At 43.7% G+C, this 19,174-nt stretch overlaps 1 protein-coding gene across 8 annotated transcripts in view; it reads right to left on the bottom strand.

Moving 5' to 3' along the window:
• Positions 1–19,174, bottom strand: part of JAK2 (Janus kinase 2) — a 113,263-nt gene that overhangs the window by 70,767 nt on the left and 23,322 nt on the right. For all 8 annotated transcript variants that reach the window (XM_059656732.1, XM_059656733.1, XM_059656735.1 and 5 more), the window contains one exon: positions 8,890–9,140. In XM_059656732.1, coding sequence (XP_059512715.1) covers positions 8,890–9,115 — 226 coding nt within the window. In that variant the 5' untranslated portion in view covers positions 9,116–9,140. The remainder of the gene's footprint in view (positions 1–8,889; positions 9,141–19,174) is intronic.

A 19,174-nucleotide genomic window follows, 5' to 3' on the forward strand; every position in this document is an offset into this window, starting at 1 on the left:
CATATAATCAAGTAGTTAGCATCATAATCCCATGTCTCTGTACATTGCACATACTACTTCTTTTATCTAAAAGTACTACCCTCTCCTCTATCTGCAAAATATTTCACATAAATCAGTGTTCTAAGTACATAAAAGACACAGTGGGAGAGGACATTGCCCATGAAGGGGCCATAAAAAACCTGATATGAGATTATCTTGGAAAGAGAAAATACTGGGAAAAGAACCTTAACAAAGAGCTAGCATTTAGTTTAAATATAACCATACTAGAGGCCTGGTGCATGAAATTCGTGCATTTCGAGGGGGGGGGGTACCCTCAGCCCAGCCTTAGTCCTCTTGCAGTCCAGGAGCCCTCATGGGATGTCCGACTGACAGCTAAGCCAGCAGTCAAACATCCTTAGCACTGCTGCGGAGGCAGGAGAGGCTCCCACCACTGCCACTGCACTTGCCAGCTGTGAGCCTGGCTTCTGGCTGAGCAGCACTCCCCCTGTGGGAGTGCACTGACCACCAGGGGGCAGCTCCTGCATTGAGCATCTGCCCCCTGGTGGTCAGTGTGCATCACAGCGACCGGTTGTTCCACTGTTCAGTTGATTTGCATATTAGCCTTTTATTATCCTATCTAATAAAAGAGAAAAATGGTAATTGGCGTACGACGATACCCTTTTCATTGGCTAATCAGGGCTATATGCAAATTAACTGCCAACTAAGATTGGCAGTTAACTGCCAACAAGATGGCAGTTAATTTGCATATGTAGGCACAATGCAGGGAGGCGAAAGGGAAAGCAGGAAGAAGCCCCCTGCCACTGACAGTGATCGGAAACCCAGGGGGGAGCTAAGAGCTGGAGGGCAGGGCAAAGGCAGCCCTGGGGCCGCCTTTGCCCTGCCCCCCAGCCATGATTGGAGAATCAGGGGCCTTTTCCGCCCTGGCCAGTGATAGCAGGAAGTAGGGGTGGAGCCAGCGATGGGAGCTGGGCACGGTCGAGGCTGGCAGTCCCGGGAGCTAGGGGTCCCTTGCCTGGGCTTAAAGCGAAGCCCACGATCGCGGGGCCACTGCAGCTGCAGGTCCCCGCTGCCCGAGCCGGACGCCTAGGCCAGAGGTGTTAGGCCTGGGCAGGGGCAGAGCCTGCAACCACGGGGAGCTGGGGGTTCCCTGCCCAGGCCTGACGCCTCTGCCAGAGGCCTCAGGCCTGGTCAAGGGGCTGATCCGGTGATTGGTGATCGGAGGGTGATGAGGGTCAACTCCTCTGGCCAAGGCATCAGGCCTGGGTAGGGGGCGGAGCCGGGGATTGGGGGGAAATGATGGTCCCCTTGCCCAGGCCTGAAGCCTGGGTCAGAGGCGTCAGGCTTGGGGAGGGGGTGGAGCAAGCGATCAGAGGGAGATGGGGGTCCCCTGCCCAGGCATGATTCCTGGGCCAGAGGCCTCAGGCCTGGGCGGGGGCCAGAGCCAGTGATATGGGGGAGATGGGGGTCCCCTGTCCAGGCCTGACACCTCTGTCAGAGGTGTCAGGCCTGGGCAAGGGGCCGATCCTGTGATTGGAGAGTGATGGGGGTCAACGCCTGAGGGCTCCCAGTATGTGAGAGGGGGCAGGCTGGGCTGAGGGACACCCCCCGCACACACACACACACACACACACACACACACACACACACCCAGTGCACGAATTTCGTGCACCGGGCCCCTAGTATAGGATAAACAAAATTATATATGGAACTATTATTCTTAGCATGTGTTGACAAAGGTATTTTTCAGAACAAAATGTAATGATTTTCAAACAATAGATGAACTACACAAAGAAAGAAAAGTGAATTCACACTATGAGTCATCAGGATTTTTTTAAATGATTAATAATGATTTCTTAACATAAGAAAGACTCCTTTAATTAATTATAAGTATCAAAATAGGAAAATGAATGTATCCATATAAATTGGTACAAAGGGGTCAGAAAAAAGGGAGTATATACCAAAAGAAAATGGTTAGATCAGCCCTGCGATAACAAAAGACAATGCTTATAGTCATGTTTAGTCACAATGATACTTATTTCAAAATGGCAATTATAAATTAACTACGGGCCCGGTGCACGAAATTCGTGCACTGGGTGTGGGGGGGGGGGGAGTGTCCCTCAGCCCAGCCTGCCCCCTCTCACACACTGGGAGCCCTCAAGCGTTGACCCCCATCACCCTCCAATCGCAGGATCGGCCCCTTGCCCAGGCCTGACGCCTCTGACAGAGGTGTCAGGCCTGGGCAGGGGACCCTCATTTCCCCCCATCACTGGTTCTGCCCCCAGCCCCTCCGATTGCTGGCTCTGCTCCTTGCCCAGGCCTAATGCCTCGGCCAGAGGCGTAGACCCCCATCACCCTCTGATCACCTGATCGGCCCATTGCCCAGGCCTGACGCCTCTGCCAGAGGTGTCAGGCTTGGACAGGGGACCCCCATTTCCCCCCGATCACTGGCTCTGGCCCCCTCCCAGGCCTGAGGCCTCTGGCCCAGGAATCATGCCTGGGCAGGGGACCCCCATCTCCCTCTGATCGCTTGCTCCACCCCCCGCCCAAGCCTGACGCCTCTGACCCAGGCTTCAAGCCTGGGCAAGGGGACCATCATATCCCCCCAATCTCCGGCTCAGCCCCCCGCCCAGGCCTGATGCCTCGGCCAGAGGAGTTGACCCTCATCACCCTCCGATCACCAATCACCGGATCGGCCCCTTGACCAGGCCTGAGGCCTCTGGCAGAGGTGTCAGGCCTGGGCAGGGGACCCCCAGCTCCCCGCGGTTGCAGGCTCCGCCCCTGCCCAGGCCTAACACCTCTGGCTGAGGCGTCCGGCCCGGGCAGCGGGGACCCGCAGCTGCATCGGCCCCGCGATCGTGGGCTCCGCTTTAGGCCCAGGCAAGGGACCCCTAGCTCCCAGGACTGCCAGCTTCGACCGTGCCCAGCTCCCATCGCTGGCTCTACCCCTACTTCCTGCAATCACTGGCCAGGGCGGCAAAGGCGCCTGATTCTCCGATCTTAGCTCCCCAGCTCTTAGCTCCCCCCTGGGTTTCCGATCACTGTCAGTGGCAGGGGGCTTCTTCCTGCTTTCCCTTTCACCTCCCTGCATTGTGCCTATATATGCAAATTAACCGCCATCTTGTTGGCAGTTAACTACCAATCTTAGTTGGAAGTTAACTGCCAATCTTAGTTGGCAGTTAACTGCCAATCTTAGTTGGCAGTTAATTTGCATATAGCCCTGATTAGCCAATGAAAAGGGTATCGCCGTACGCCAATTACCATTTTTCTCTTTTATTAGTGTAGATACTTATTTCATTTTGATTGGGTTGTTCTAGAAAGGAAAAAAGGCAGCGGCACTGTATTTGAGATATACATTGTATTGAAATAATAGGACCGCAAAGAAATTTCTCTGTCATTCTTAAGTCCCTTTTCTTTCCCTATATACCAAGTCCAAATTCTTTTTATTTTTATTTATTAAAATCACTTTGATGTGTTTCTTCTTTTCCAAGTCATTACCAGATTTGTGGTGTAGTTTCATATCATTCTAGAGCAGTGGTTCTCAACCTTCCTAATGCCGCGACCCTTTAATACAGTTCCTCATATTGTGGTGACCCCCAACCATAAAATTATTTTCGTTGCTACTTCATAACTGTAATTTTGCTAGTTATGAATCATCATGTAAATATCTGATATGCAGGATGTATTTTCATTGTTACAAATTGAACATAATTAAAGCATAGTAATTAATCACAAAAACAATATGTAATTACATATGTGTTTTCCGATGGTCTTAGGTGACCCCTGTGAAAGGGTCGTTCAACCCCTGAAGGGGTCGCGACCCACAGGTTGAGAACCGCTGTTCTAGAGTAAGAACAGTCATCATTCCACTAATATTTTTTTTTCATTCCACTAATATTAACGGAGTTCCTATTCTATAATAAGCACAAGATGGGTGTGGGAAATATAAAAATGAAAAATAGTGCCTAGCTTGAAGGATCTCACAGTGTAGTACATGGTACAGAGAAACCTTTGGAAAATAATAATTCAAGAGAATAAGTATGATGGTGAATACCCAAGAAAACATAGACGTAAAGAGGAGAGGTGATATTCTTTTAATTCTTTATTGTTGAAAGTATTACATATGTCTCCTTTTTCCCCCATTGACCTCTCCCAAACCAACCCCCAACATAGGCCTTTACCCCCCTATTGTCTGTACCCATTGATTATGCTTATACGCATACATACATGTTCTTTGGTTGATCTCTTACCCCCTCCCTCCCATCCTTCCCTACCTTCCCTCTGAGATTTGATGATCTGTTCGATGCTGCTATGTCTCTGGATCTATTTTTGTCCATAAGTTTATGTTGTTCATTATATTCCACAAATGACTGAGATCATGTGATACTTACCTTTCTCCAACTGGCTTATTTCACTTAGCATTAATGCTCTTCAAGTCCATTCATGCTCTTGCAAATGGTAAGAGTTCCTTCTTTTTTACAGCAGCATAGTATTCCATTGTGTAGATGTACCACAGTTTTCTAATCCCCTCATCTGCTGATGGGCACTAAGGCTGTTTCCAAATCTTAGCTATTATAAATTGTGCTGCTATGAACATAGGGGTGCATATATCCTTTCTGATTGGTGTTTCTGATTGCCTGGGATATATTCCTAGAAGTGGGATTACTGGGTCAAATGGGAGTTCCATTTTTAATTTTTTGAGGAAAAGCAATACTGTTTTCCACTGTGGCTGCACCAGTCTGCATTCCCACCAGCAGTGCACGAGTGTTCCTTTTTCTCCCCATCCTCTCCAGCATTTGTCATTTGTTGATTTGTTGATGATAGCCATTCTGACAGGTGTGAGGTGGCACCTCACTGTCGTTTTGATTTGCATCTCTCAGATGATTAGTGGCTTTGAGCATGTTTTCATATGTCTCTTGGCTTTCTGTATGTCCACTTTCAAAAAGTGTCTATTTAGATCCTTTCCCCATTTTTTTTATTGAACTGTTTATCTTCCTTTTGTTAAGTTGTATGAGTTGTATAAATTTTGGAGATTAAACCCTTATCGGATGTAACATTGGCAAATAAGTTCTCCCATGCAGTGGGCTTTCTTGTTGTTTTGTTGATGGTTTCTTTCTTGTCTGGATCAAATTTTAGTCAGGGTCCTTTGAAACCACTGCCCAACAAGGACCACATGTACTTCTTCACAGACTCCAATTTTAGCAAGAATCCTGGTAAGTCCCTTTAGCAAGAATTCCCCATCTTTGCTATATCATCAAACTCCTTTTCTGTACTTGCCACCAGGTGATACCTAATCATTCTAGCCTGCCTTGAGCAAAATCCTATTAGTGTGTAACCACTAATAGAATAATATAAAAACTAACAAAATATCTAATGGAAACTATAATTTTTTTTAAAAAATACTTGACTGACCTTTAAAAATATTAGGAAAGAAGTAAAATAGAAAGATATCTGTAATAATATCAACAATAAAAAATATATTTTTTAAAAAGAAGGAAAATAAAAAACAAATGAAACAACGCAAATAGCAAGATAATAGATTTAAACACAATTATATTGGTAATTACATTACATTATATATAAACGTAAACAAGCCAATTAAAACACACAGCCTATGATTCTGGATTATAAAAAAGATTTTGTGCTATTTAAAAGATATACTTTAATTACAAGGATATATATAAGTTGAAGCTAAAAAGAAGGAAAATGATATATCATACAAACACAAAGTAAAAGAAGGCTGGTAAGAACATTAAACTTTAAGAAAGAAGTATTAGTTAAAGTAAAAAGGAACACTTTATGGTGATAAGAGGGTCAATTCAACAGAAAGACAAAAAATATTAAATTTGTGTTCAACTAATAGCAAGGCTTCAAATATATGAAGCAAAAGCAAATGGAACCAGAATAGAAACAGACAAATGCAAAATCTATAAACATGGGAGAAGGAAAAATATAAAAGGACACAAACATTTTAAATTATTAACCACCTTAAACTTAGTTTAAATTTAGAGAACACTATACCCAGATGTTTCAAATGGATGTAACACATTTTTTAAAACTTGCCTGATAATCTGAATCACAAGACAGTCAAAAATTTCAGAGGACTGAAATTATACAGAGTATAATATGGGAGTCCCAGAGGAAGATAAAATAGAGAAAGACACAAAAGAATATTTAGAGAAACAATGGCCCAAGCCTACCATTGTTTTAACTTTTTATTGATTTTTTAGAGGAAGGGAGAGGGATAGACAGAAACATCGATCAGCTTCCATCTGCACACCTGCTACTGGGGATAGAACCCACAACCAAAATATATGTCCTTAACCTGAATCAAACCCTTGACCCTTCAGTTGAGGGCCTGTGGTCTATCCACTGAGCCAAACCAGTCAGGGCAAAACCTCCCCAAATTTGATGAAACCCACAGATACACAAATCCATGAAGATCAGTGAGTTCCAAGATAAACAAACGCAAAGTGATATGCAGCAAAACACATTAAAATCAAACTGTCAAAAGCCAACAATAGAGAACCTTGAAAACAGCAAGAGAGAAGTGATTCATTACATACAAGAAATTCTTGATTAGGAATCCTCAATAGGACTCAAAGCCAATTGTTCATCAGAAACCATTCAGGTCATAAGGCAATGGAATGACATACAGCATTCAAAGAGAAAACTCTCAAACAAGAATTCTGTATCTGCAAAATTATCCTTCAAAAATGAAGAAGGAAGTAAAACATTTTCAGTAAACAAAAGCTGAAAGAGTTCACATCTAATAGATATTCCCTATAAGAAATAACTCTAGGTGGAAATGATGAGATATTAGAGAGTAACTCAAAGTAATGAAAAAGAACTCTGATTAAAGTTAACTACATATACAAGCCAGTATTATTAGATTTTTATTATAATTCTTCTTTTTACCTAGATGACTTAAAAGACAAATGCATAAACCAATAATTATAAATCTATACGAATGGGCACACAATGCATAAAGATATAATTAGTAAAACAGTATCATAAATGAGAAGATACAGAGGTGTATATAAGGAAAGTTTTGCCTACTATTGAAGCTAAGGTGGTATTAATTCAAACTAGATTGTTACAAATTTAAGAGACAAATTGTAATTCCTAGGCCTGGCAGAGTTTGGGCCCCCAAGGCTCTAGAAGCACTGCCCCATGGATTTGGGTGACTCCATCCTTTGAAATCTAGGTGGAGGCAGCCATGCCCCTGGGCCTGTGCATTCTCAGCTGGTAGAAACAGCTTACTCTACCAAAGTTTGCAGCGTGCAACCTACAGAGGGGCAGCTGCTTCACTGAGGACTACCAGAGCTAAACCTGGGTAGCTGGGGAGCTCAGCACTGCAGAGCACCAGAGGAACCCTCAATATGAGGCAGCACCAGGAAGCAAGCAGGAGGTCACTAAGATTTGGCAGCTCCTCCTTTGAAATTGTTCTGCCATCAGGCCCTTGATAAAGAAGGGGCAGCCCAGATGATTTCTAAATTGCCTTTAGTGTCATCCTTCTATTGTCTTAGGAAATAGCTCCTGGCACCTGTTGCTATGGCTGATCCACACTAATTATCAAATAGTGTTTTCTTTAGACACCACTTTCTCATTTTTCACAAGACAGATTGAGAATTTTCCAAATCTTCAAGGTTTGCTTCCTTTTTGTTTAACAATTCCATCTTTAAGTCATTTCTCCAACATTTTACTGTAAGCAGCAGTCAAGATTTGTCAACCACACTTTGAACAGTGTGCTTAGGTAAATATCCAATTTTATTGCTCACAAAACTCTACCTTCCACAAAACAGTAAAATACAAACACAACTCAGGAAAGTTCGTTGGCACCTTAAAACAAGGATCACTTTTCCTCCAGATTCCAATAACATGTTGCTCATCTGCATCTAAGACCTCATCAGAATGGCCTTTACCATCCATATTTCTACCAGCATTCTGTTCATGATTACTTAAGTATTCTCTAAGAAGATTGAGGGTTTCTCTACAGCTCTCTTCTTTTCTTTCTTAGTCCTCACCAGACTGCACAACAATGAAGGCTTTTTCTAGCATGCACTCAAAACTCTTCCATTACCCATTACGCAATTTCAAAGGCACTTCCACTTTTTTAGGTATTTGTTACAACATCTTCCCCCCTCCTCCACTTTTCAGTACCATTTTTTGTCTTAATCCATTTGGAATGCTATAACTAAAATACCATCGACTAGGTGGCTTATAAACAACAGACATTTCTCATCATTCTAGAGCAGGGGTGGGCAAACTTTTTGACTTGAGGGCCACAATGGGTTCTTAAACTGGACCGGAGGGCCGGAACAAAAGCATGGATGGAGTGTTTGTGTGAACTAATATAAATTCAAAGTAAACATCATTACATAAAAGGGTATGGTCTTTTTTTTTTTTTTAGTTTTATTCATTTCAAACAGGCCGTAGTTTGCCCATGGCTGTTCTAGAGGCTGGAAAGTACAAAATCGAGGCACTGGCAGATTCAAGTTCTAATAAGGACTCACTCCTGGTTCATAGATGGTTCATCTTCTAGTTCATCTTCTTACTATTCCTCACATGGCTGAAGGGGCAAAGATGCTCTCTGGAGTCTTTTTTATAAGGGTACTAATTCCACTGATGAAGGACCCCCCGTGATGACCTAATCACTTCCCAAAGGCCCTACCTCCAAATATCATCACACTGGGGGAATAGATTTCAACATAAATTTAAAGGGGAACACAAAAATTCAGTTTATAGGACTAGACCAAGGCAGATTTGCCTTAAATTCTCCTCTAGTGATGTTCTCATGTTTTATGCATGTTCTACATGTATGTTATATTAGAGTAGCATAATTAAAGCAATCATCTATTAATAAACAGAAAAAATATTTTTAATAGTTACCACAGGCTTTAGAAGCAGCAACACAAATTTCTTCTGCAACATATTCCCCAGTTGAAAACTTCAGGTAATCTCCCTCAGTTTTCCCAAGGGAATGATAAAGATACACCTGAAGGACTGGATCTGTTTGCTTCACAGAATCAGTAATTCCAGGAATATCTCCATTCTGATGCATAGGAGGTGTACATGTTCCTTCCATTTCTGTCATTGTGAGGCAAGCCATTTCCATGCAGAGTCTTTTTCAGAACATTTGCCTGTAAGAGAAAACAACACAGTTAATCAATGACTGTGAAAAACATCAAGATTATAAACTTCCTGTAGACAAGGACTATAAAACTGTAAAGTTTACAATTTAACTGAGGAAACATAATATAAATACGTAACACAAAACAGAGAAAACCAGTTGTAGCCCACAGAAGAGATCCCGTGAAGCAACATGATTTCTTTTTTTTTTTTTTAAATATATTTTTATTGATTTTTTAAAGAGAGGAACGGAGAGAGATAGAGAATTAGAAACATCGATGAGAGAGAAACATCGATCAGCTGCCTCCTGCACATCTCCTACTGGGGATGTGCCCACAACCCAGGTACATGCCCTTGACCGGAATCGAACCTGGGACCTTTGAGTCCGCAGGCCAACGCTCTATCCACTGAGCCAAACCGGTTTCGGCGCAACATGATTTCTTAACAAATGAATTACTCTGACAAATGTTTATTAATGTCTGGAGGAGAAAAACAACATTTCAATATAGGATTAATTGATGATTTTTATGAGAGGAGTTAATATTTAAAACTGATCTTGAACAATGGATTGGATTTAAATGGATGGAAGAGGAAAAACATTCCAAGAGAATGAAACTGCTGAAGAGTAGAAAAATACAAAATATGTTCAGTAAGTTATTGGGCAGAAGTATAGAATTTGAGAAGTTATACCATTTAGGATAATTGATACATACCCAATCTGCATTTTTCCTTCTTCCTTGATACTGAAGCCCAATTTTGTTGAGGAGAGTAAAACAAAACAATACACTGTACTTCCCCACAGGTGGATGGCCATATGAACCAGTATCTACACTAATAAAAGACAAACATGCAAATTGACCATACCTTCGCTATGCCTTAAGCCATGCCCACCAGCCAATCAGAGCGACTATATGCAAATTAACCCAAACAAGATGGTGACCGGCAGCCACGGAGCTGGAGCAAGCAGTAGGCTTGGTTGCCCCAGTGATGGAGGAAGCCAAGCTTCCCACCTGCTGTGGCCAGCTCTGAGCTCCACTGAAGGCAACAAAGTTTCGATTATAGAACATAAATAAACCCCAGATACCTGCTTTCAGCTGGCCATGGCCAAGGAGCTGGAGCAAGCAGGAGGCTTGGATTGCCCCTGGCAATGGAGGAAGCCAAGCTTCCCGCCCCTCCCTGGCCAGCTCTGAGCTCCACTCAAAGCTACAAAGTTTCAATTATAGAAGGTAAATAAATCCCAGAATTAAAAAAAAAAGAAAAAAAGGAGAGGCTGGGAGCTTCCGTCACTGGGGGGGGTTGGCCAGCCTGAAAATGGCTCTCAGCCCCTCACCCAGGCTGGCCAAACCTCCATGGGATGAGGGTCCCCACTAGGGGGTAGGAGGGCTTGACCAGCCTGCAAACAGCCATCAGACCCTCACCCAGGATGACCAGGCACCCCAGTGGGGACCCCCAACCTGAAGGGGGTGTGACCAGCTGCAAACAGCCATCAGCCCCTCACCCAGGCTGGCCAGGTACCCCAGTGGGGGCCCCACCCTGAAGGGGGTGTGACCAGCCTGCAAACTGGCACCCCAGTGGGACCCCCACCCTGATCTGGGACACCCTTTAGGGCAAACCAGCCAGCCCCCACCCGAGCACCAGGCGTCTATCCTATATAATAAAAGGGTAATATGCAAATTGACCCTAACAGCAGAACAACTGGGAATGACTGGTCACTATGACATACACTGACCACCAGGGGGCAGATGCTCAATGCAGGAGCTGTCCCCTGATGGTCAGTGTGCTCCCACAGGGGGAGCTCTGCTCAGCCACAAGCCAGGCTGATGGCTGCCAGCACAGCGGTGGTGGCGGGAGCCTCTCCTGCCTCCTCAGCAGCACTAAGGATGTCCGACTGCAGCTTAGTTCTGCTCCCTGCTGTTAAGTGGACATCCCCCGAGGGCTGCTGGGCTGCCAGAGGGATGTCTGACTGCCAGCTGGGGCCTGATCCCCCAGGGAGCGGGCCTAAGCCAGTAGGTGGACATCCTCCAAGAGGTCCCAGACTTCAGGAGGGCATAGGCCAGGCTGAGGGACGCCCCGAGTGCACAAATTTTTGTGCACCGGGCCTCTAGTCCTATCTAATAAAAGAGAAAAATGGTAATTGGCGTACGACGATACCCTTTTCATTGGCTAATCAGGGCTATATGCAAATTAACTGCCAACTATGATTGGCAGTTAACTGCCAACTATGATTGGCAGTTAACTGCCAACAAGATGGCAGTTAATTTGTATATGTAGGCACAATGCAGGGAGGCGAAAGGGAAAGCAGGAAGAAGCCCCCTGCCACTGACAGTGATCGGAAACCCAGGGGGGAGCTAAGAGCTGGGGGGCAGGGCAAAGGCGGCCCTGGGGCCGCCTTTGCCCTGCCCCCCAGCCATGATCGGAGAATCAGGCGCCTTTGCCGCACTGGCCAGTGATAGCAGGAAGTAGGGGTGGAGCCAGAGATGGGAGCTGGGCACAGTCGAAGCTGGCAGTCCCGGGAGCTAGGGGTCCCTTGCCTGGGCCTAAAGCAGAGCCCACGATCGCGGGGCCGCTGCAGCTGCGGGTCCCCGCTGCCCGGGCCGGACACCTAGGCCAGAGGCGTTAGGCCTGGGCAGGGGCGGAGCCTGCAACCGCGGGGAGCTGGGGGTCCCCTGCCCAGGCCTGACACCTCTGCCAGAGGCCTCAGGCCTGGTCAAGGGGCCGATCTGGTGATTGGTGATCGGAGGGTGATGAGGGTCAACTCCTCTGGCCGAGGCATCAGGCCTGGGTGGGGGGCGGAGCCGGGGATTGGGGGGATATGATGGTCCCCTTGCCCAGGCCTGAAGCCTGGGTCAGAGGCGTCAGGCTTGGGCGGGGGATGGAGCAAGAGATCAGAGGGAGATGGGGGTCCCCTGCCCAGGCATGATTCCTGGGCCAGAGGCCTCAGGCCTGGGTGGGGGCCAGAGCCAGTGATCAGGGGGAGATGGGGGTCCCCTGTCCAAGCCTGACACCTCTGGCAGAGGCGTCAGGCCTGGGCAAGGGGCCGATCAGGCGATCGGAGGGTGATGGGGGTCTATGCCTCTGGCCGAGGCATCAGGCCTGGGCAAGGGGCCGATCCTGCGATTGTAGGGTGATGGGGGTCAATGCCTGAGGGCTCCCAGTATGTGACAGGGGGCAGGCTGGGCTGAGGGACACTCCCCTCCCCACACACACCCAGTGCACGAATTTCGTGCACCGGGCCCCTAGTTAGCAAATAAGATTAAATGAAAGTTGTTGGATTATACTTCCAGGGCCACTCCTTAAAAGGAGGGTGACTCCTTTTGTTTTTTTCCCCTTCACTCTCTTCCTACCTGAATCTGGCAGTCAGTGTACATCATAGCTACCAGTCGAACGGTCAAAAGGTCAGACACTTAATATATTAGACATAGATATATATACACATACACTAGAGGCCAGGTGCACGAAATTCATGCACGGACCGGGGTGGGGGCTGATGGATGGGTGAGGGGCTGATGGCTGTTTCCTCCCAGCCTGCACCCACTCCAATCGGGAACCCCTCAGGGGATGTCCAACCACCGGTTTAGGCCCGATCCCACAGAAGTAAACCGGCAGTCGGACACCCCTCTTAAAATCTGGGACCGCTGGCTCCTAACCACTCACCCTCCTGCCTGCCTGATTGCCTCTAACCCCTCTGCCTGCCTGCCTGATTGCCCCTGCCTCTGCCTGCCTGCCTGATCACCCCTAACTGCCCTCCCCTGCCGGCATGATCAAGGCCCCAACTGCCTCTGCCTGCCTGACCACCCCTAACTGCCCTCCCCTGCCGGCATGATCAAGGCCCCAACTGCCTCTGCCTGCCTAATCACCCCTAACTGCCCTCCCCTGCCAGTCTCATCTTGCCCCCAACTGCCCTCCCCTGCAGGCCTGATCTCGCCCCCAACTGCCCTCCTCTGGACAATTTGGTTCTGATTGGTCAATTTCTATGCCAGTCAGTATCAAAAGCTCTGCCTCCTAGGCAGCCATTGGCTCCTTACATTCACCCAGGTTTGGTTCTGATTGGTCAGTTTCTATGCCAGTCAGCGTCTCTGGGCCTATCAACGGGACCTGATCAGAAAGGCAGGGCTGATCAGCAGCCCTGGTGGAGGCCTGGAGAGATATGAAGGTGTGGCTGTTGGCCAGGCCGGGAGAGAAGGGGAGGCAAGTTCTGATCAACAGCTGTCACAGAGGCTACAGATCAGACCCTGCCTTTCTCTCTGCAGGCCTCTCTCCAGGCCTGATCCACAGCCCCCTAGGCCAGTGGTCGGCAAACCGCGGCTCGCGAGCCACATGCGGCTCTTTGGCCCCTTGAGTGTGGCTCTTCCACAAAATACCACGTGCAGGCACGCACGTACAATGCAATTGAAACTTCGTGGCCTATGCGCAGAAGTCGGTTTTCAGCCTGGGCGGGTCTATTTTGAAGAAGTGGCATTAGAAGAAGTGGGGGGTGTCAGTCGATGGGGTGACGGGAGACACAGCCGCGGGATATGCAGCGCAGGGGAGGGGTGCGCGATTCATGCACGAGTTGAGTGAGCCAGTCAGTCAGCAGTCTCATTGTGCAGTGGTTAGTTATGTTGAGATGGTTTGGACATATAGAGAGGATGAACGAAAGGAGATAGACGAAACAAGTATACAAGACGAGTGTGGATGGGAGAGTTGGAAGGGGTCGACCTCAGCGAACGTACCACAATCAGATTGAGGATGTTTTTAGCAAAGGCCAGCTTAAGAATACCCTAATTAAGTTAATAACAATGTACCTACCTATATAGTTTAAGTTTTAAAAATGTGGCTCTCAAAAGAAATTTCAATCGTTGTACTGTTGATATTTGGCTCTGCTGACTAATGAGTTTGCCGACCACTGCCCTAAGCAGTCAGTGCTGGGTCGGAGTGCCCGCAGCGGCCCCAGTCAATGCTGGGTCACCAGGGCAACCCAGCACTGACTTACGGTCTGGTTGAGCCTTCAGTCATTATGACCCTGGCTCTTTATTATATAGATATAGATTGCACTCATATGTGGAATCTAAGTACCAAAATAAATTGATGAACGGAATGAACCTAAAGACATGGAAGCATGGAACAGAGTGCGGAATCTCAGAGGGAAGACAGGGGAGGGTGGGTGGGTGAGAGGTAATCAACCAAAGACCTTGAATAACCCATGGACACAGACAATAGGGTACTGAAGGCCTGGGGAAGAGAAGGAGGAAGGGGGGTAGGTTAAAGGGGGTCAATGGGGGGAAAAGGGGGACATATGTAATACTTTCAACAATAAAGAATTTTAAAAAAGATTTATTATTTTTTAAATATTACTAGATTCAATATGCTAGTATTTTGTTCAGCATTTTTTCATATATGTTAAACATATCCCCCCAGATACCTGTTAGCATCGAACAAACTTTTCTCGTCTTTATCTATCCTCAGGTGTACTTTAGGTTAGTTGGTTTCTACCAGATATTTGGCTACTGAAACATATTTTCAAGTGTACATTTGGCCAATTATATCTAATGCAATACCTCTCCAAACTATAATCAAACATCCAAGTAAGGGCACAGCCAAGAAAAGTTACATAACATGAATTACACAAGGGCAGAGTCCAATTCAAGCTTCTTGTCAATGATATTAGGAACATCATGTCTAACAAATATCATCAGTGATAAGAACTTGGATCTACTTTTCAGCAAGTACTGTTTTTTAAAAGGCCTCAGGCCCAGCAGGTAGCTCAGTTGATTAGAATATTGTCCCACTACACCAAGGTTGTGGGTTCAATCTCCAATCAGGACACATACAAGAAGCAACCAGTGAATGTATAAATAAATGGAACAACAAATTGATGTTTCTTTCTCTCTCTAATCAATTTTTTAAAATCTTTTAAAAGATTTCATTTTAAAAAAGGTCTCAGATTTTTCTTAATCAAATATAATTTTCCATGGTAATGACAAACATTGGCTGAAAACTAGAGTATTGGGGTGCTATATTAATGTACCTGTCTCTCTGTATCTCTAACATTCCTCAAAGGCTCAGCTAACACTTAAGGGATGACAACTAAAAAGTAAACTACAGAAGGCATCAATTATTTTTTAGCCTCACCTACTTTTAAGTTATTGGGTAGTTTAAGAACTGGATTTACTATACACTTCATCTAAAATATAAAAGACCCTTACCTAAAAACACATTTTCTGGTGTCAGCAATACTTCCTTTAATTTTTATCTATATTATTCATTTCATTAAGTAGAATTTTTTTATTATATACAATTAAAAATTACTTCAGCCCAGCAGGATGGCTCAGTTGATTAGAGCGGCATCCCGTACACCAAAAAGGTTGCTTAAGGGTTCAATCCCAGCAAGGGCATGTTGTAGGTTCAATCCCTGGTAAAGGAGGGAACCAATCAATGTTTCTCCTTTCTCTCTCCCTCTCTCTCTCTCTCTCTCCCTTTCTCTCTCTGAAATCAATAGCATATCCTTGGGTATGGATTTAAAAAATTATTTTAACTGAAATAAAAATTTTACAAAAATATATCCCATTGCCTATCTGGTGTGGCTCAGATGGTTGAGTGCCGAACTATGAACCAGGAGGTTACGGTTCAACTCCCAATCAGGGCACATGTCCAGACTGTGGGCTCGATCCTCAGTAGGGGGCATGCAGGAGGCAGCCTACCAATGATTCGCTCTCATCACTGATTTTTCTATCTATCTCTTTCTCTCCTTTCCTCTCTGAAATCAATAAAAATACATTTTTTAAAATTACTTCATTAATTAGCCTCTGAGCTAACCTTAAACAAATTTATTATACAGTCTATAAATATTTTTGTATTCATTTATAATATTTAGACTTTATTATAATTAATTTGTTGGAATTTAGCTATATTTTCTTTATGTGAATGCTGATTTCCATTTTCTGATATTATTCTTTGTAAAAAGTTAAAGTAGAAAAAAAATCACTTAAAACTTAAAATAAATGTTAAGAGAAAGGAGACTATTTTTGAAAGTATACTACAATAATCTGTGACATAGAAATTTCCTGGTGATACAGTAAAATATACAATGCTGCTTTATGAATTTTTGACAAAACAAGATAAAATGCCATTATACCATACATACTTATATTTTCCCCATGTCTTTACAGAAGTATTTTAGGAATAATTCAACTAAGACCTAGATAAAACACAAGTGTACCATATTTGTTAGTTTATGGGAAATTTTAGAAATTTAAAATTTGTTCATGTCAAATTTTCTAGTCTAAATGCATTCCATCACTTTTCTGTCCACATATCATTATATTATCTGCCTTCATTTCAATTTATGTCTATTCATTTACTCATTCAACATTTTCCCAAAGAAAAATATAACCCTTTGCCTCAAAAGCTCTTTATCTGAAGGAAAATAATGTGGACAATTTTAAAACAGATTTCATAGTAATCAGGCAAAAAGAAGGAAGCTATATCATAGTCTTACAATGTTACCCTGATATAAGGTATAAGATGAGAAGAGGATCAGAAACTAAATCTCTGAGGTCACAACAAATTTTTGAAGCTAGTAAGGACTGACAAAGACAGGCATAGAGAGGAATGTAGCCGACTCTTGCAAAGAAATAGCCAGAGAAGTAGAAAAACTGTAAGTATTCATTTTATAAAAATTCATTCTTCTATGTATACTTCAGATTCATGTGCTTTTTTGTATGTATATTTTAATAAAAATAAGGTTCTGTTTTTTAAATAAAGAAGAGTAGAGAGTTTTATGAGGAGAGTTATTAAGTACTACTAAGAGGTTAAATAAGATAGAAAAAAAAAGGGAAACGAATCCACTGGATTTGGCAATTAAGAGTTAAAAGAAGACTACCTATAGGAAAAGGATCTGAAAGGTAAGGATGGCTATTCCTTTTTATTTTGTATCATTATTTTGAATTTTCTAATCTCATACACAGTTTACAGCTTAGAATTTTGACCCAGAAGGGAAAAAAAAAGCATTTTCAAACATTTGAAGATTCAAAGTTTACCCCAAAAGCAGCATTTAACAAGTTACTTTTCTGAGCTATAACATACCAAACCAAAGGAGTAAATTAAGAAGTATAACATCTGGTCCAAAAAATAGATCCAAACCTGGAAAGCAGTAAAGTCAAGGCATACTAGTATGATAACAGCTGGGCAGCAGGCCTCAGGCAGGAGCAGAAGGCCTTTGAAAGACTTGAGAAAAAAGTGGTGCTAGTCTGTTTGCTAAGGTGGACTGGAAAACAAAGCTAAACAAAACACCTACAGATGATATAATAAGGAAAGCAGTGACAGAAAAGAAAAAGGCAATTCTAATGGAAGAAAACTTGAAAGGGGGTGAAAATAACAGTATAGATACTCCTTGGCTCTGTAACAAATAATCCTCATTATACTATAGGCAATGTTATTGTTTTTACAAATTAGTCACCTACAAAGCACTAAGGAACTAATTATGGTTTCTAAACAGAAAGGCAATTAGCTGAAGAAGTAGAAATAGTAAGATAGGAATACGTAAGAAAATGTTTTCTGAAAATATATAAACAGAGAAACACATTAAACTTTGCCATGAGGCTGTGACCAGCAAAATCTAGATTGTGGGGAACTAACCAACCTGGTTAAAAAAGGAAAAAGAGAAGTAATGCAGGAAACAAACAGATTAATAGAGACTGTAAAGTTGTAATGTGTGGACCTTATTTTGATCCTGGTTTTAAAAAATTATAAAAAAGAAAAAGCATTTATGATATATCAAAGAATTAGAAATTTGATTACTTGCTGAATTATTTAAAGAATTAAGGAATTATGATTATCTTCTTATTAATAAAAGAGTTCTAATATTTTAGAGATACACACAGAACTATTAATGAAAGAAATAAGTCTATGATGTGCTTTTCACTGTAGTGAAAACTAGATGGCACAGAATTAACTATAAGCTATTAAGGCTGAGTGACTAGTGTATTGTACTATTATGTACATTTTTGCATGTTCAAAATTCTCCCTATAAAAAGGTTTTTTTAAAGGATTTTATTATATTTTATCTAGCACTTCCTAATAAGAGTGTTTTCAGATTACTCATCTGGAAAATATCAGGAGCCCGGCCAGTATGGCTCGGGGGTTAAGCGTCAACCCAGGAACCAGGAAATCAGGGTTCGATACTGTCAGGGCATGTGCAGGTTGCTGGCTCCATCCTGAGTATAGGGTGTGCAGGAGGCAGCCGATAAATGATTCACTCTCAGCATTGATGTGCCTATCCCTTCCTCTCTCTGAAATCAATAAAAAACATATTTTTAATTAAAAAAATTCTTTGAAAATGTAGTTAAGAGACATAAAGAAAGGATTGTGAGGCCCCAGAATGCATCTAAGAGGCAAATAAGAACAAACATTGAAAGAAATAATGGCTGCCGAAACCGGTTTGGCTCAGTGGATAGAGCATCAGCCTGCGGACTGAAAGGTCCCAGGTTCGATTCCGGTCAAGGGCATGTACCCTGGGTTGTGGGCACATCCCCGGTAGGAGATGTGCAGGAGGCAGCTGATCGATGTTTCTAACTCTCTATCTCTCTACCTTCCTCTCTATAAAAAATCAATAAAATATATTTTAAAAAAATATTAAAAAAAAAAAAAAAAGAAAGAAAGAAATAATGGCTGAAAATTTTCCAAAATCAAATGAAGATATTATCAGGAGTTAAGTGGACTAAAATAAATTTCAAAAATTCACACCTAGATACATTAAAGGCAAACTACAGAACCTTTAGAACATCATACATAAAGAAAAAACTGAAGAGCTACTAAAGACAAGTGAGAGATTATTTACAAACTAATGGCCCGGTGCACAAAATTCATGCACTGGGGGGAGGGGGCGGTCCCTCAGCCCGGCCTACACCCTCTTGCAGTCTAGGAGCCCTTGGGGGGTGTCCGACTGATGGCTTAGGCTTACTCCCTGGCAGCTGGACATCCTTAGTGCTGCTATGGAGGTGGGAGAGGCTCCTGCCACCACTGCTGCGCTTACCAGCCATAAGCCTGGCTTCTAGCTCAGCAGTGC

This window comes from Myotis daubentonii, chromosome 11 (assembly GCF_963259705.1).
Source record: "Myotis daubentonii chromosome 11, mMyoDau2.1, whole genome shotgun sequence".
NCBI lineage: Eukaryota > Metazoa > Chordata > Mammalia > Chiroptera > Vespertilionidae > Myotis > Myotis daubentonii.